Here is a 19,559-nt window from a genome sequence, read left to right on the forward strand (position 1 = left end):
AGGGTTTTTACTGATAGAGGTATCATCCAAGTTTGTAGGTCACCATTTTGGCCAAATGAAAACATGACAGATTTCTGAACATTAAGAGTAAAAATTAAGCACCTTCTAGGGTCTCAAGACAATTCTTCAACAAAATGAAAGTCTCATCTTGAAACTTAGTAGCAACATTAAGAAATCCATGTTAGCCTGTACTAGGATCCAAAGGAAATGTAACTGAAACACAAGCTTGATCTCATCCCCTCATTCCTAATCAAATTTCAAAAGATGTTATAAGCAGAGACAGTAATGGGGACTCAGACCAATTAACTCCCATTGCTGTGAAGGGGGGCACAGTATCCACAGATCTACAAAGTTTAAAATTTTTAAAGATGTGAATTTTAGTTCTGTCTTAAAAAAAAAAAAAAAAAAAAAAAAAAAAAAAAGGGTAAAAGTATATCTGTGAAGCCCAGATTTCTGTTCCTCAAAGTAACAGGTGAATGGCTGTTTTGAGATGGCCTTGATTAAACTAGGGAAGGGGAGAGAAGGGCAAAGGCAGTCACGGAAAGAAACCATTTCCAGTGGAATATCCCAGATTTACAGCAAAGCAGCAGTCAAAAGTCCACGTACATCTGGACAGCCCAATGTCTGCTATGGCAAAAACAAAAAAGAATGAAGGTTGAGGAAGCACTTCTCAGTATTCCACAATCCTCAAGATCTTGCCCTGATAGTAAGTCTATAAGCTCCTTTCCCTAAGAACTCTGGGAGTTACAGGCCAGGCAGGGCTCTGAATTGGAAGAGGAACCTTAAAAGTGTTCCTGTGAGAGGACAAACCAAACCAACAAGCCAGTGTTGTGCTGGACCTGGAAGGTAAACATAATGCAGCAAAACAAAAACTTGCATGACAACAACTCGAACCATAACTCAGGTTTAAGGTTAGATTCTGAAACCATTCAATCTATCTTTTATTTAAGTGGCACAAACTTATCCCTATGAGCTCTAAGATGCTCATTGACAGGCTCATAGCTGTATTTTATCCTTGCAAAAAAAAAAAAAAAGAAGCTGATATTAAAGAATAGGTTAAGATGAGATTCTCTAGATTACAATGTGAATCCGAACACATAGCTGAGCTAAAACATCAAAATGAATGATACATCAGACAAGTCAACAGGTGTGCAGGAAAGAAGCTAGGGCTGGGCCAGACAGAAAATCCAAGGGCTGATGCAAGTCTGACAGAGGGCAAGGATGAGTGGCCTCACCTAGATATTGAGGACACCTTCCACTGAGCCTGGCAAATGAACAGTACAATTTGGGAATTAAAAGGTCCTCTGAAAAGGAGAAATTTTTAGGGAACCTCCCCATGTAGGTAAGAAATGGGGTTAGATTTAAAGGAGACAGGTTTTAGTGCTGTTAAGGAGTATCCCAGAAGGGAAAGAGTTGGAATGCAAGCATATGCTCCATACCATTATGGAAGTCTACAGACAAAACTGACCACTGTCAAAATAACATAATACACAACTATATGTGCTCCCTGGAGAGTAAGGAAACATGCGCTTCATTTTTCCAAATCTACGGAGAAGACCTTATTCCTAATCTGAAAGATTCAAATATGCTCAACGAGTATAGTCTATGAACACATCCCAAATTCTGAAAAACTCTGAAATCTGAAACACTTCTGGTTCCAAGCATTTTAGGTAAGGAATACTTAACATGCAAATCTAAAGCAGTGCTGGCGTTTTGAGATGGAGAGTGACTAGAAGGATGCAGAGAGGATCTTTTGGATGTTTACTTCCAAACTCCAAGAATCCTGAAGGTCCCCAATAATTAACAGGCTGTGATAACCTATACTCCTAGAAGGATGGAGGAAAATCCACCTCCCTGTCTGTTTTGCTGACCTGAATATAAGGTCCGTGATTTGGTGAGGGGTGCAGGGAACATGGACATGGTCCTCTCATAATTTCCCATTTTGCTGGGAAGAACCCAGGTTCCTTTAGATCCTAGACTCTCTGCCAATGTAAGTTCAATAAACTGAATTGATCAGACTGGGCAAATATTGTCCTAAAGCCAGGACTGACCAGCTGAGAATTCCTCGGGCATCAGACTCTCCCAACAGGTAGGCAAGGGGAGGAAAAGCTGCTTTTCAGGTTTAGACACACAAGTATAATGCCAGGGCAGCCTTATCTCCCCAAGAACTGGCTCCAGGTATGAGCAAAGGCTACATGGCAGGCAAGACTGCTCCACTCAGAAACATAAAAGGCTCCCGTCAACATGAACAGGTGAGAAGTTATAGGGTTTATCACCATGTGAAGAGTGGCCTGTCTGGGCATTGCATGTATCTCTCTTCAACTTTCTTAGTTGTTCTGGAGATATGACACATCAATGATACAGCTTAAAACCACATGACCAATACTAAAAGAGTCTCTGAACATATTACAAAGCCAAACAAAAAAAGCATAGACACATTATTTAAAAAGCACAAACTTACACCAGAATGGTTTAGTGATAGCAACATTGTTCAAGTTATATTAAGGTATGACTTTAAAATCTGCCAGATTTCACTCACTCACACACATATAAGCATGTGATTTGTGTGTGTGTACAAAGTGTATGTGAGAATATCCTGAAATATAAGAAACACTGTGGAAAATTTCAAAAGAAAAAATTACTAAGTTTTCCAAAGTATTAAATATTTGCATTTACATTATGCAAATAGTTACAGGTATAAGCAAACAGAAAGAACCATTTTCTGGTGTTCTTTCAATAGTGGAGCACAGATTATGCGAAGTTCCAAATCTGATAGTATGCATCCTGTTTGTTTGACTGTGCTGTTGCTTTCATGCGTATTCACATGTACGTGTAAGGCAAGTTTTGATGAAAAACAAGGAATCCATATTTACACAACTGGGAGAGTATACCCCTCTTAAACCACAACGATGCTACTGTTGTGTGCTGGGCAGACATGTGGAGAGAAATGTCTTCTTTAAAATCATATTTTCTCATTTCAAGTGGCAGCAAACTATCTCCAAATTACCTTTCACTTACAGCACAAGCCTCATCTTGACTTTGAAAAATTTCCCCTACCTATTCTGTCAAATATATTTCAAAATGAAAAGGCCAGCCCTGTATTAGTTATAAATGCCAGCAAACCAGTAAAAAAAAAAAAAAAAAAATCAAAATGGCAAAGTTATGCAGATCTGCCTCTTTAAGCAGTCAATATGAGATAGGCTAACTTGGACTATCTTTACATCATACATCTGAAACTTATAAAGGTCACATATTTAATAGAGGGGAGCATTTGAAAGGCTCTACAAAGAGTACCAGGAGGCTAAGAAGTCTGAGTGATGAAATGGATAAACATGGTTAGATCAAAGGGACAGACTGAGACAAAGTCTCCTCCCCCTCTTCTTTTTCTCTCCCCACCACTCACAAGGAAATGTTTTATTACCCACATTTCAAAAGGCGAACCCTGAGAAGCACATTCATTGGGACTGCCCAGGAAATCCTAAAGAATACCTGAAACAGTGCCCCCCTGGCAAGGTATAAACTTTTCAAACTGTCACCCAGTAAACAAAACCCCAGTTGCCAAGGGGCTCCAGCAGCCCAGCCCAAGGGGCCTCTGGGAAGAGAAAGGAAGGATCCCGCGTTTTTTTTTTACCTTTGTGTTCGCCGAAGCCTGTTCCCACTCCTCAAATGAGGCAAAGTAAAGTTTGAGAGCACAGTCCAAAAATTGGGGTCAGACATATCCATTTCTTTCTCTCTTCAGTTCACTGCAGGTTCAAGGCCATGAGACCAAAACGAGGTGAGGGGGAAGAAAAAAAAACAGGAAAGAAAAAAAAAAAAAGGATCCCAATTATCTCCTCACTCCCTCCAGAGACAACGTGATGTGAACTGTGATCCCAAGAACAACTTGGAGCAGGTCTGAGAATTACCCGTCCCGTCCTAGCCTTTAATTAACACACAGCCATCTCTCCAAGGTTCAGGAAACTTATTTCCTCTTGGGTTTGCCCTCTCCTAGTGAGCCTTGGCCAGCTATAAACAGTAATTACAAGAGTTTAGCCGTGCGTTCTGTTCAAAATGCTGTCTGTGTGTGATTCAGTCCAAGGTACTTTGTCATCTGTTTGGCAGATACCATTTGCAGCTCCTGCGGGGGGGGGGGGAGGCTGACTATTTTAAGTCTTTAGTTCCGGGAGGCTGTTGCTTATCAGCAAAACCATTCACATCCGAACATGCCCAGTGCTGAATTTCCTTTTGCTATCTACATACAAGGAAAAGAATTTGAATAGAAAAAGCTCCTCTTGCCCTCCCCTCCTGGAAACAAACGGAAACTTAAAAAGCACTTTTAGAAAATTGGCCTATGGGAGGACTTGAACCTGACACCTTCATGTCCCCTCCCCAGGTCCATCTGGACGGGGGAGGTAGCAAAGCCCCTTCCTAGCCCCAGCGAGGACACTCCCCCCCAAGTGCCTCCCCAGCAGGGCCTCACGGGAAAGGGAGCAGAGGCTGGTGTGCTGCACAGGAGCAGGCTCTGGACGCTGAGCATCCTCAGCCGCGCTCCCCTATCCCAGAGCCCAAAATGGATCCGTCCCCCAAAATAAATAAATAAATCCAGCTGCTGTGCCGGAACACACTGGAGTGTGTGCTGAGCACACCTGAAGGCTGGTCACTGATTCACCACGGGAAGGATCACCATTAAAACGCTCCCAGGGAAGTCCCTAATGACTTTGCAGTGATGCTATTTGTTGTATAGGAAAAACACACAAACGCGAAGCCATACTCAAGGAAAACCTCAGTAAAACTATGTTTATGAGTAAATATAGTTTTAGAAATCCACTTGATGGATTACTACAGTGAACGTGGTGGCACCATGACTGGTTAACTACAGATTTAGCTAATGGTCACCCACTAAGTGTAAGGATACAACTTGGCATTGATTTAACAAATGCTAGAATTATTTTCCCTTCAAGTAAGTTAGAGGTTGACGGGAGTGAATGGGAGAAAGAAATGAATCAAAGTTGTTGTTATTCATTTTGAAGTAAGGCATGGTATTTAAATAATTCCCCCAAACCACAAATGCTTATGTAAAGGCATATAAAGGGAAAATAGTGGAATTTAAATAGCTGCTTTAAATCTGGTATGATATGAGAAGAAATGGTATAATTTTTTTTTTCTAATTCGCGGGGGGGGGGGGGGACTTAAAAAGTGGCTCATCCATCTAGCAAATAATGTAACAAACCTGCTTACAAGAAAGGAAAGATAAAGAGAACCGGGAGCAGTCAGCTGAGAAGGGAGAGGGGTGAGAAGACAGAAATCTGCTGTGGGGTCCTCTGTGGCTGATTCTTGTGGCCCATATAAATATTTTCACACCAAGGACTCCAAGAACTTCTGAGAATAATTCTTGTGCAGGGCTTTCTTATGCATAATATCCTCACATTCTTGTGGAGTCCCCACAGATTCTTGAACTCCTTGAAAGTAGAAAAGAATACATCTTCTCAAGTGTACATTTGAGAAACAGGGTCAGTGCTAGTGACAAACATTTTCCCAGGTATTGAGAGTCTTGGTCCATTATTCTTGCCCTATACTTTCCTATTCTTTTTAAAAAGTAGTTGGAGGTACAATCAGCCCTCTGTATCCATAGGATGTGGCTCCAACCACACTCAGGTTGAAAATATTTGAAAATAAAATCAATATTGAACATGTGCAGACTATTCTTTCTTGTCCTCATTCCCTAAACATTACAAAGTAAATTATTTACACAGCACTTACATTTTATTAAGTATCATAAATAATGTGGAAATGACAAAGTATGTGGATGTGAGTCAGTTACATATAAATACTACACTTTTTTTTTTTTTTTTTTTGGTACCAGGGAGTGAACTCAGGGTCGCTTAACCACTGAGCCACATCCCTAGCCTTTTTATTCTTTATTTTGAGACAAGGTCTTACTAAGTTGCTTAGGGCCTCCCTAAGTTGCTAATGCTGTCTTTGAACTTGAGATCCTCTTGCCTCAGCCTCCAAAGCCATTGGGATTATAGGCAAGAGCCACCATGCTTGGCTACACCATTTTATATGAGGAACTTGAGCACTATGAAATCCACAAGGTTTCTGGAATAAAACCCTCACCTCCCAACCTACAGATACTCAGGGATAACTGCACTAAAAAGATACTGTATAAGCTGACAGAAAGAAAGACAGCAGGCTGTCTCCCTATTGACATTTTAGTCTCCTCAATTCTGAAGAAATTTCTTGTACTTTGGAGGAGGGTTTGAATCCAAAGATTTAAAAGGCTGAAACATGGGCAGATTTCTTTAGCAGCATCCCTGACCACTACCCATGGATACCAGTAGTGACAATCAAAAATGTCTGCATTATATCAAATGTCTCACCCATGGTTGGGAACTATGTAAAATTTTACATAAAGGCTGTGAGAAAGGTGATATATCAGGTTTGAATTCTGGATCAACACCCACTGTGACCTTAGGCATGTCACTTACTCTCTGCCCATTTCCCCCATCTTCAAATAGTAGGACCAATCTCTAAGAAGTTGACATACATAAATGAAAATGAGATCACATACACAAACCTCTTGATGCAGCGGCTAGCATACTGCATATACACATTGTCAATATGGAGAAGCTGAAAAAATACTATGCTGAGAGAAATAAGCCTGGAGTGGAGGGTACCCCTCAATATGCTGTCTGCCCTTCAATACCTTAAATGTGACTTGACTCAAATGTTGATCACACTGTGTTATAATTGTTCACTGTAGACTCCTCCATCAGTGCTCAATGTTTTATTGATCTCTGTATTTCCAGAACCTCCTAGTTTGTAAAAGTATCTGAAAACATGCTTTTGAAAGGACACTTCATATGCTAACTATTTACTATTTCTCTTAAGATGCACTGAAATGATCAGTATTAACAGACCAAACAATGTTCTCAAAGAATCCTGAATTCCAAAAATCCCACAAGAATGCACTAAGATACTAAGGACCTTCCTTTCCTCACTCATTTTTATCTACATTCATAACTGGAAAGCTATTAGTGCTAATATTCTTCAGGTCATTATATGGGTCTAGGAAATGTCACAAAAAAATCCAAGGGAAACTCCTTTTGAGTCTCACCTCCCTCTTCCACAGGCAAACTCAAGGAAGAACTTTCTGAGTTCACTTTTAGATTAAGAGGAATAATTACACATTATAGGCTGCTAAGAGGAGAATAATCAAGATGGTGAGAGAGGACCTGAAGTTGTGCTATATAAATTATGTGTTAAGGATCTCTGTTGAAAGCAGAGAAAGGAAAATTCAGGGAATAAGCAATAGCTATCTATGAATATTAAAAGAACTAGGTGGAAGAGAGTTTGGATCCAAAGATTTAAAGGGCTGAAACACGGGCAGATTTCTTTTATTTTTAAAAAACTCTTAAGTTGTAGATAGTCACAATACCTTTACTTATTTATTTTTATGTGGTGCTTGCTAGGCAAATGCTCCACCACTGAGCCACAACTACAGACCAAGGGCAGATTTCTTATAGGGAGGTTGAATAGAGATGAGTTGAAGAAGACACAGGGGCTGGGACTCAAGCTCTGGATGGTTTTAAGACCTGAAGACTTCTGTACCTCAGAACTCTCAGCTTTCTTAATGGTCCTTCTAGAAAAGCCCTTGTATTTGCAACTAAAACAGATAAATCAATGAAATAAACCGTTTGTTTCTTCTCTTGATTAAATGATGCATACCCTGGCCTGTGGGCCTCAGGTATCATCCCTACCTGCGCTTTCTGCATTTTAGGAACCTAAGAAAATTCTCAAAGGGATGGGTAAAGATATAAGTAGTTTTAGGTACATATAATTTATTTCTTTTTTAAAATATTTTTTTAGTTGTGAATGGACCTTTATTTTATTTATTGATACATGGTGCTGAGAATCGAACCCAGTGCCTCACACATGCTACGCAAGCACTCTGCCATTGAGCCACAACCGCAGCCCAGCTACATATAATTTAATATGACTTTTTCCTGCATTTAAAAGGCTTGGGAGGATTTGGGTTTTATCTACTCTGAAAATATAAAAATAGGTTAAAGAGCCCAAAATGTACTAGTTAATATAGTGAAAGTGTCTGATATATTCCCACACTCACTTAAGATAAGAGTAAGTGTGACACTGAAGTGTACTTTGTCTTCTAACCTGTTCAGCTTGATCTGGGGACTTATGACTCAGAAGTTACAGCAGTCAGTAAACACAAGAATTGAAACTGTCAGAACTACTGACATTTTCCTACAGACAAAATAATTATATGAAACTAAAGCATGGTTTCATTGCAACTACGGTACAACTCTGACTACAGAACCAAGAGGAAATTGAGATTACTAGAAATTCTGAAAAATACAGCTGGTCTAGGCCAACATACAGAGTTCTTTAGCAAGATTTTCTACTTATTGCACAACAACTAAGCTATACAACAATGGACAAGCTTTGTGATCCAGAGCGCTCATTCATTTGTCAGGATGACATTATCAGCCATTGTTTTCTGAGAAAGGTAAATGAAATTGAAAAATCAGTTTGTCATCCTACTGAAATGCTAGCTTAGGAAGAAATGAGTATGTAAGAAACAGTGAACTCCTTCACCGCTCACTGCCCTCCTGTATAGAAAATGTCAGGTTCTCTATTCTGAGTTGAATCTACTTTTCCACCAGAGGACCCCTGCCCATTAAGAAGGATTTTTCTCTAGGAGCACCCCCCCACACACACACACACACATACACCCAGAACATTGTTAAAAGATAATATCTCCAGACCCTTTTTTGAACCAACACACTATGAGGACATGATGGTTTCTGGGGTGGGTGTGAGGTTTGGGAAGCAGCCAGGTCCCTGTGCAGGATGATCTGGTGATGTGGCCACATCCAATGTGAAGACACTAATGAGAGAGGGGTTGACACTGAGTTCCTATTCACATTCTTACTGATCCTGACCTGATCTAGGGATTCAGCTACAAACTAACTTTGACCTCTTCCAATCTCATCTTCAGAGCACTTCAAAATGACTACTTGCCAAGGTGGTCCACACCGATGGGTCCACTGTGGTCGCCCTCTAACTATTGCTATGCGAGTTTGAAGATAGGAATATAAATGGCATATCTCCTGTCCTAAATGAGCAAGTTCAGGAAAAAAAAAAATTAACGTCTAGGATAGAAATGTGAAGAAAGTGGCACATATGAGGAGTGGGTTGAAAGACATCTCTTCTAATATTTATTAAACAATTTTGTACTCACAATGCTAAAATATGAAGGAAGATAAAAAGATAAATGAAAATGAACTTGTAGGGATAGATAAATAACCTAGAGAAAGTTCACATAAACAGGTTTATATCATTCTGGGAATGTTTAAAAAAAATACTGTTGAGTCAGGCACAGTGGCGCATGCCTGTAATCCCAGATGCTCAGGAGGCTGAGGCGGGAAGATTGTGAGTTCAAAGCCAGCCTCAGCAAGGGTAAGGTGCTAAGCAACTCAGTGAGACCCTTTCTCTAAATGTGGGGATGTGGTTCAGTGGCTGTGTGCCCCTGAGTTCAATCCTTGGTCCCGCCCAACACCCAAAAATACTGTTGAAGAAGATTTCAATTTCTGAAATGAATGGATCAAATGAAATGAAATGATTTATTTCCCTTTTCTGATAGACTAAGCAGAGAATTACATGATCCCCAAGTGTGGGGTGAATGATTAATACTGAGTGCGGAAAGAACAGGATGAAGACCAGCTGGAATGGTCAGAGAACACAATATCTTCCTTATACATTATCTGGATCCCAGGAGAAGCAGAGGCCCGGAAAGGTTAGCAAGAAACTTCACGAAATCTAAGAGAATGGACATAAATGTGAAAAAATATCAGAATATGAAGCACAACCCACGGACTGGGGAGGGTGTGGCAGCAGGCATTCAGAATCACTTCCTGAGAGGACAACCTAATACTACCCCCTTCAAATAGGGGAAGGCCCTGAGAAAAGGCCTACAACTCAAAGACAGTTCCAACCTGGGAAGCGCAGAACATGCTGCCAGAAATGGGAGGGCACCCTCGCAGGGTTGGAGGGGTTATCCTATAAGAAGGAGGCTAGTAGGAGAGACCCAGAGATGAGAGTGTTTCTTTACTCTAAAACAGCAATCTGGAAGATCCATCAATAAACTGCATGCAGCATTGGCCTCTAGCAGAGCCAGCAATCCAATTATGGAGCAGAGAACAGCATTTGGAGCTAAAGGCCCTCATCTCACAAACAGGAAGCCCTCCCATAAATAGGAAGGCTAACTCCTACACCACGCTTTAAGACTGGACTTTGCTACTACTTGTTCAAGGCATTCATTGTTAGGAGCCCACCATCCCTGGTGGATTAGACATATTTCTCCTGGACTCTTCCCCTGACAGTTTCTACATGGAAGGGTTTGGTCACTTATCAAAATCCAAATTTATTTGCAGATTAGTTCCTCTAAGAATATGAGCTCCTTGAAGGTGAGGACTACAACTTCTTCATCTTTACATCTCAATACTAACATTAGGATGACTGTTAAGACCAGGGTGAAAGGGAAGGAAAGAGAGAAATGATGGAGGGGTGAAGGGTGAGGGGAGTGGACAGGGAGAAGAAAGGAAAAGACTGAGAATGGATTTGTTTCCAGTCAGAAAGGTAAATGATAGCAAAGTTAGAGCCAGAAGCTCAATATTTTGAAGACTGACCCTATGTATGTTTTAAAAAGCTCTTTGGCCTATTTGTTTCATGAGTCTATTCCATCATTAATATACACTATACCCATTAGGAAGGTCTATTATTTCAGATTTCAAAATGCCAGGAAACGAGGACCATGCACAGGTAACTAATTTTGGGTAGCCATACATATATAACTAGTTATATATGAAATGCTGGATACTTTTTGACAGTAACAGTGAACTCCAGCTACTAATCAGTGCCATGGACTCTCTTCTGGAGTTAACTTCAAGGACATGGTGCTTCTTGATCCAGAAGCTTGGGTACAAGGTACATCATTTCTCATCTCGTTCCTGAGCATGAATTACAGTGCAATTATAAGAAGTGTCAATTTGGTTTAAGTGGGTCAGTGTGGTTATATTTAGTCCTTTAGTAGCTGACACCAAGGCCTTTCTGTAATATAAGATTAAGGTTAATTTATCAGTTCTTCTTTTCTTGAATATTTTTCCAGGTCAGATAACTAAATTTATGGAAAATTATCCCACTAAAATGAGAGATAAGAGTTGCCTTCAAAGTACCACTTAGGAATATATATGTGTGTGTGTATGTGTGTGTGTGTGTGTATGTATGTATATATATACATATATATACACATACAGACATATATGTACATGTGCATACACACACACACACACACACACACAGAGGTATAAACCATGTGCTTCTAACAGAATTTTATTCCATTTTTAAGGATGATTCAAATTGACACATATTGGGATGACATGTGTTATGGTTTAGATAGTAGGTGTCCTCTAATAACTCATGTGTGAAAAATGCAAGAACATTCAGAAGTGAAATGATTTTGTTATGAGAGTCTTAACCCAATCAGTAAGTTAATTCCCTGATAGGGTTTAATTGAGTGGTAACTGAAGGCAGATAGGGTGTGGCTGCAGGAGGTGGGCATTGGAGACATGGCTTTGGGGCATATATTTGGTGAGCTCTGCTTCTTGAACATTATGTGTGAGCCACTTTCCTCTACCATACTACTCTTCCGCCATGATGTTCTACCTTACCTCTAGATCCAAGGAATGTATTCTTAAAAAACTAGGTTGCTTTCCTATGGACCTAGACCTCTGAAACTGTGAGCCTCCAAATAAACTTTTCCTCCTTAAAATGGTTTTTTCTCAGGTCTTTTTGGTCACAGCAGTGAAAAAGCTAACTAAAACAGTGAGGACTTGACATTTTTAGTCAAAGACTTCTCAAGCAAAGGCCATCATGCACAACTTAGATCATTTATTTACCCCATCAAATTTTTTAAACTATATTAATTTAAAGGGGCATAAATACAATGTCAGCCATAAAAAGTATTTACTCCATTTATCAGAGAAATGCAATTGTCAATCATATATCATTTTTACCTTTTTAATTGGCAAAGATTAAAAAATGATAATACTGCTGGATATGATGGTACACCCCAGTCCTCCCAGTAGCTTTGGAGGCTGAGGCAGAAGGATAGCAAGTTCAAAGTCAGCCTCAGCAACTTAGTGAGTCCCTAAGCAATTTAGTGGGACCCTATCTCAAAATAAAAAATAAAAAGGGCTGGGGATATGGCTCAGAGGTTAAGTTCATACTCCTATGTTTACTTCCTGGTTAAAAAATAATAATAATAATAATAAATGTTAATGAAGGTGGGGTATGTAAGTACTCTGCACCAACTTTCTATAAAACAACATGGAGAATAAACACACACATGTGTATGTGTCTGTGTAGATAGGTGCACATACATATAAATGCATGTGTGTGCATATATATATATATATATATATATATATATATACAAAATATACATACATTATATATATATATATATATATATATATGAAATATAATTCACAACCTGGAATTTAAACAAAGAAGTTCAAGTACATCTTCATTTACTTAAAGATTTATGGATTTGGAAATTAGTCTCAGAATTCCTTACAGTAGCACAATATTAGGGAGAAACTCAAAGTTACAAGACAAGGGCAATCCTTCCTAAATCCTGAAACAATCATAAAATTAGAAAACCAGTAAAGACCATTAAAATGTGTCGATTAATTAATTCCAAAGATATTCAGGTTCTAATCTGGAGATTTGTGAATACATTACCTTACATGGCAAAAGAAATCTTGCAGATGTGATTAAGTTAAAGATCTTGAGGTCAAGAGCTTTTGCTAGGCTAAAGGGAGGATCACGGAGAAGGGGGTAGCTTAAATGTAACCATAAGAATCTCTATAAACGTGGGGCAGAGTTAGATATGAAGGTGACAATATGAAGCTAAAGAATGATGCTATGCTGCTGGTTTTGAAGTTGGAACAAGGGGCCAAGAGTCAAGGAATGCAAAGTATGCAGCTCTAGCAGCTGGACAAGGGGGAAAACAGATCCCACCTCAGTGCTTCTAGAAGGAGCTCAGTTCTGCGAAGACCTTGACTTCAGTCCAGTGGAACTGATTATAAGCTTTTGACCTCTAAAACTCTAAGAGAATAAATGTGTGCTGTTTTAGGTCACTTAGATTGTCAAAATTTGTTACACTAGCCATAGGAAACAAAAACAATACTGTTTTAAGCTGGGTGCCATGGAATACACTTGTAATCCCAGCCACCTGGGAGGCTGAGGCAGGAGGACTGTGAGTTCAAAGCCAGCCTCAGCAAAAACAATGCGCTAAGCAACTCAGTGACATTAACATTACTTAAAATGTTAAATATGATTATACATGAATAAAAACCAGAAATTAAGTATTTCTAGTGAACATCTATGAGAATGACTGTTGTTGTTCTTCTGTATATTTTTTTTTACATTTTTGAGTCTAAACTATTTTTAATCCAAAACAAGTTTAATTTCCAGAAGCCAAACATCTGACAGTCTTGTTATCATAACCTGTGAGTTCATGTTCCTGAGAGTTTTAGAATACTTTGAAGAGTTTACAAAATTAAGAAAGAACACACTTTTCTCTGACATTTTCATAAAATTTGACTTATATTTTTTGACACATGAAATAAAATGCATGAGTAAATGTCTATGAGCCTCGAAAATAAATACTAAAATTGCTTTTAAAAAAAAGGTCTTTCCTACTCACAGGAATTTTATAATATAAAAATGAAAAATATCTCTGTTTTCTGGACATAAATCTTTACCTGTCTATGGCAACTGGGCAAATGGGCATTTTCAAAGCTGACTGGGTTATAAATCCATAGAATGCTTTGGTTTTGGATGAATATATGCATTATTATTTGCAGATTGGTGAGGCTGTGCATTTATATGGGTAGTTTTGAATTCCAGACCCACCCACTTTCCTACATTGTGTTGTAAACTTTCTTCTTTCATTGCTCAGAAAAAATAAATGTACTGTTAAAAAACTGGGCTGCTTTACTATTAACCAGATGTATACAGTAAAAAATAATATCCTTCATTTCAAAGAATTAAATAGCTATCATTTAATGCACACAAAGTAATTTTTCTTGAGGCTAGAAAATTTAGCCTTTCCTTACCTAGGCTGGGAAAACTAGAAAGTGGAGGTTAAGTTTATGGTTTTATAGAAATATTATTTGAACTAATGTACTGTCATATATATTAAGAAGACACCCAAATTAATGTTCGTGATAATCAAAAACTTTCAAAACAAAATTTATTCCAGTTAATAAGAAGTGTAAAAATGCCACTCAAATCACCCAATATGGTAGACAGATGGGTGATATGAAATAAGAACTGTCTCATTTAGGGTTCTTGGGAAATAAAATACATAAAAATATTATAAAGAATGCTAATACATAATGGATAAAAAAAAGAGGAAAAAAAAACTAATCCAGATGCCGTGTACACAATAGAAAGAGAAAAATTGAAGATAATAGAGCAAATCGCATTTTATTTAGTTTTTCCTTTAAAAAAATTAAATGTTTTTTATTGACTCTCTTTAGATAGTAGAGGGTATTTTTACATTTTGTACATACATGGCGTATAACTTAAGTAGGATCTCATTATTGTGGTTGTACATGATGTAGAGTTTCACTGGCAAATCCCACTTTAAAAGAAAAATATACCATTTTGGGAAACTGGAAAATGGGGGGGGGGGCAGGGAAGTAAATGAGTAAAAGATTTTACTCTATATAAAATTACAAAAGAACAATAAATTTTCATGTTTTTCCCCATTACTACACTTCATAATAGCTTCTGTTTTTTTCTAAACCGGATTAATGTAATTTTGCTTCTCAATGCTCCCCACTATCAGTGTGAAACCATTGTTCCAAAACTACCCAGCTCTAAAATATGCATATGATCATATCACTCGGCCATGAAATAAAGTTCAATGGCTTCCCACTGCTAAACAGCAGAGTTTCTCCAAGTATGATTTCTATTTTACCATCACTGAATCATCTGCAGTACTTGTTAGAAGTGCAAATTTGGGGGAGGTCTTCTCCACACCCAATGATTCAAGAATTTGGGGATTGAAGCTTAAGGAATCTGCATTCTACCAAATTGTCCGGGTGATTCTTAGGCACATCAAAGTTTGAGAGATACTTCAGAGGAAAATTAAAATCTCTTTATTTAAATTGAATACTTTATGATGCAGTACCTTGTTATCTCTCCAGGCATATCCTCTGACACGTGTCCCCTGTGGTTTATGCTCCAATAATAGTAAAATATGTGCTTGTCAGAAATATTGAATTACTTTAAGCTCCCCAGACACTGTAAGCTTTGCCACACCTCATTGCCTTTGCACATCCTGTTCCCCGGTTCCTAGGATTTCCATCTCCTCTGCTTGGAAAAACTTCTGCTCATCTTTCAAGTGTGAGCTATAAGGTCACCTCTCTAACAAAGTTTGCCTGACTTTCTCCTGCACACGTAAGTGCTTTTTCTCCTAGATTCCCAATGAGTTTTATATGTATGCCTCTTTTCTAGCAATCGTTCTACTAGAGCATGATGATGTATTTATTGGTCTAATTCCCAACTAGGCTTTAAGCTCTCCAAGTACAAGGACAGACTCTACTCATCTGCGTACACCTCCATGTACAGAGTAGATACTCAGCAGAATGAAAAGATGTACACACATTATTTTCTATACTTAGTTAAAAAAAAAAAAAAGAAAGAAAGAAACCTGCTATTTATTTCTCCAATTCTACATGCAAAACCATGTTGTCTTTTGTCTGTCATTCGGATGGTTTTTCATTTAAAGCACTGTCATTACTGACAATTTCATAATGAGTAATAAAAAGAAAAAATTAAGTCCATGATATTTAGGCAAATGTTAACGGCTTATTAAAAAAATGAACTAAAAGACACTAGTAGCTTTTTATTTTCCTTCACAATAACTCAGGCTGAAATAAAGCATTACTTTGTCTCTCTGAATAGATGGATAAAAACAGTAGTTCAGGCAGAGTGACCTTTTTCCAAGGCTGGAAATTCAATCTTGCTGGGAACTTGATCAACACACACAACCCATAGCAGAGAACAGATGAGAACTGAGAGTGCCACATCAGTGCTTGCGCTTCGCAATCTTGCTCGGGACTACCTCACAGCCAGGGCCTCCTAGCTCAGATATGCCAGTTTCCATGTAAAATCTTCCACTCCATTTAGGAGGAGTTGCATAGATGAACAGACTTCAGATCAGCTGATTTGAGCAACATTTGACAATCAGGCGTTGCTGTCCATCTCTCCTAGCATACTTTGTACTCGTTAGCAAATACCCACTGGTGTATCTTGTTATTGTTCTTATTTCATAGACAACTAAGCCCACCTAAGGTTTTAACTAAGAATTAATATTGCAGTTGACCATGTTGATGATGTGACCATGGGTTTCCATTTAAGAGAGTACTGAATGTCTCAGAGGAAAGTGCAAGGTGTAGGAGATAGGAAGAGTCCAGCCACCACTATGGAAGCCTGAATTTATCAGAGAAGCTGCCAATCAGAACTTGGAGGCAGGCTTCCCAAAAAGGGGTGACCAATCCTCCATTTCCTCGCCCGATTTCATCAGAGAAGAACAGAAGTGAAGATGCAGAATACTGAAAAGGCTATTAGCCCCTGATGTAGACACTACTGACTCTTTTTTATTTTCCTCAAAGTTATCAAGGATGAATGACCTGTTTACTAATTACACTATCACTAAAAATGACCATATGAAGATTATAAAGTAACATGGCGACATATTCCATCTTTGCTGATTACAATTATATACGATCATATTTGCCCACAGCAGGGGGTAGGGCAAATATAATCACATCATACCACAGCTGATTACATACAGAAAGCACAAGAGAGCTGGGAGCCAAACTTACTCTTTTGGTAACTTACTCTCACAGAAACTAACCAGCATCCCATGAGAATCATACTAATCCTTTCCAAGGGCCATGTCCCTGATGACCTAACCATCTTCACCTCTTAAAGGATTCACCACCTCCTAATATCCCTATACTGAGGACCAAGTTTCTAGCACATTAATTTTGGGCACAAACTCAAGCCATATCCAAACCATAACAAGTAGCTAAAATTTAGAGGTATTGTTTATTGTTTTCAGCTTTATTAGAAGGTAAAACCAGCTGTACACAACAGAGGTCTGGCCCAGTGCCCCAGTCCAGAAAAACTGTTTCAGATGAGCTTTAGAGATAGACAGGTAAAGGAACTTCTAGGTGGGTCTAACATCCATCTGTCAACATAACCAGCGGGTCACACTTGTCAGCTACATATAAGTATCCAAACTCCAACAATAATCTAGAAGGAGAAAACAAGTTTTGTGGCATCTCTTAAATATGAGACACACCATGTATTTCTGACTTTTTTCACTGTGATACACTCTAAGGAAGGCAAATCAAAAAACATGTGTGAAACAATGAACAGATGAACAGACCAAAGGATGAAATTCTGACAGCCAGTTTTTCTAGTTGCACAGTAATCATCACAAGAATGTTTCATTCCTGGAATCTCTGTAATATCCTTTCTCTTGCCCCATTGATACTGTAAGGGGGATTAGAGTTACAATTTCTTCTTGGAGTGAGAAAGTAATTTAAGGTCCTCTACTCCAGAATCACTATACTTTGAGAAGATTTCACCAAAGCCATTCTGAAGCCTGCTTTATATTTATTTATTTTTTTAATTCAAAGAATAAGCACTTCAGGAGGAAATAACTAAATGAATAACTTACTGCTCTCCCAGAAGTAGTTCAGTAAATAAAACCATAGTATTGGTTTCCCCCAGTGAAATCACATCTGATCTACCTGTCAGATTCAGGGAAACTCTGAAATAAATTTATACCTGGAACTTTATGAGTCCAGTTAAGAAACTTAAGAAAAAGTCTCACAGAGAAGAATGAGAGATGAAGTAATACAGCTATATGGCCCTTGAAATTTGAACATGAAACTGTCTTAATAAATAGGATATGCTTCTAACTGAGGTTTATTATCAATTTCAAAACAAAACTAGTAGTTTCTAAGGCTGTATAAAGATTTTTTTTAAAAGAGCCCATTTTTAAATTTCATTGACCAAAGAGAACAATAAAGCATTACCAATAAAAATCCACTGGTAATCCATAAATTTCACTTTGTGAAATTGTTTTAACTCCTTGCCACACTGAAGCTCCCATAGAGCTGGCAAACTGACAAATTGTAAGTCTCAATCTTAATTCCTCTGTGAATCCCTGTGAAACCCGAGAGGCCTTGCTGCAGAGCACAGAAGTGTTAGAAGGTAGAGAGCAAGAATAAAGCAAAAAGAGCGAAATTCTCAATTAGAACGTCTGATCTCTATATATTCTGGCACTGATTGAAGATTTTTAAAAATTTAATGAAAATAAAATACAAAATATAAATATCATTTTGTAGAACAAAATATCACTAAAAATCTATCATATTGCTTTATTTTAGGAAAAAAAATGTGTTTTTTTTCCTTAGTTGGAAAAGTTTGGGCTAATGTGTGTGTGTGTGTGTGTGTGTGTGTGTGTGTGTGTGTGTGTGTGTTTTGTATTCTTGGAAATCCCCTTTAGAAGTTTATTTGAAACTACACTTCTATCCCTAAGGGAGCTGTTCAAAATATCAGGAAGAAAAGAAAAAATAGTGCTTCACCATATAAAACAGGATTTCCACAGGACTATGCTTGTTTGTGACACAGGTTTTGATCAAACTCCCCTCCTATGCTACTAGTTAAGCCTACATTCCCAAATACCACAGCTCCGCCCAAATTGTTCATGTCAATTCTGGGCTGTCACAGACTTATACCATGAGATCTTCAGCTGGACAAGCAGCTCTCCAGATGTTCAACTCTGCTACTATTTTTGAAGTCAGGATAGGAACTGACTTTCTAAAGGGAAAATAAAGAGAAGGAGTCACAAGGAGGACCAGATGCAGTATAAAAGTGCTTCTGAGACTGAGGAAAGATGCAGAATCCAAGGCCATTTATAAACATCAAGGTCTTAGCACTATCACCTTTGGATGGCCCATCAGGTATCCTGTACCGAACATTTTAGAATACACCAACAGCTCACATCAAACAGGTTTTTCCTGTAAAACATGTTGGAAACATTTTATATTTCTGCTCTATGTCTTAGCAAATCCTCACACACACTTGGGAATTCTTATAAAGTGCAAAGATCTAAAATAGAAATTGTTTGCAAATATAACATTTTTGTGGATGTGCATGTCTCTTCATGCTTGAAAAACTGTATGTATGGAGAAGCAGCATGGTCTAGTGTTAGAGAAGCACTACTTGGGTTTAGAATTACAGCTACCATACTCACTAGTGCAGTGTTCTTAAATGAGCTGCTTAACCTCTCATGACTTAGTTTCCTTTTCTATAAAGTGAGAGTAATAGTACTTTTCTCACAGGACTGTTGCTAGGATTATGTTTATTTTTAAGTGTTTACAACAGTGACTGATATTCTATAA

General features: G+C 38.3%; 1 protein-coding gene across 6 annotated transcripts in view; it reads right to left on the reverse strand.

The window, feature by feature from the left end:
• The window catches only part of Mast4 (microtubule associated serine/threonine kinase family member 4), a 552,573-nt gene that overhangs the window by 159,464 nt on the left and 373,550 nt on the right, over positions 1-19,559 (reverse strand). For 2 of the 6 annotated variants that reach the window (XM_076857187.2, XM_076857190.2), the window contains exon 1: positions 3,632-4,039. The exons of the other annotated variants lie outside the window; for them this stretch is intronic. In XM_076857187.2, the coding sequence (XP_076713302.2) occupies positions 3,632-3,723 (92 nt within the window). In that variant the 5' untranslated portion in view covers positions 3,724-4,039. Of the gene's footprint in view, positions 1-3,631; positions 4,040-19,559 lie in introns of those variants that run through there. 6 annotated transcript variants of the gene reach the window in all.

This window comes from Callospermophilus lateralis, chromosome 5 (assembly GCF_048772815.1).
Source record: "Callospermophilus lateralis isolate mCalLat2 chromosome 5, mCalLat2.hap1, whole genome shotgun sequence".
NCBI classification, from domain to species: domain Eukaryota; kingdom Metazoa; phylum Chordata; class Mammalia; order Rodentia; family Sciuridae; genus Callospermophilus; species Callospermophilus lateralis.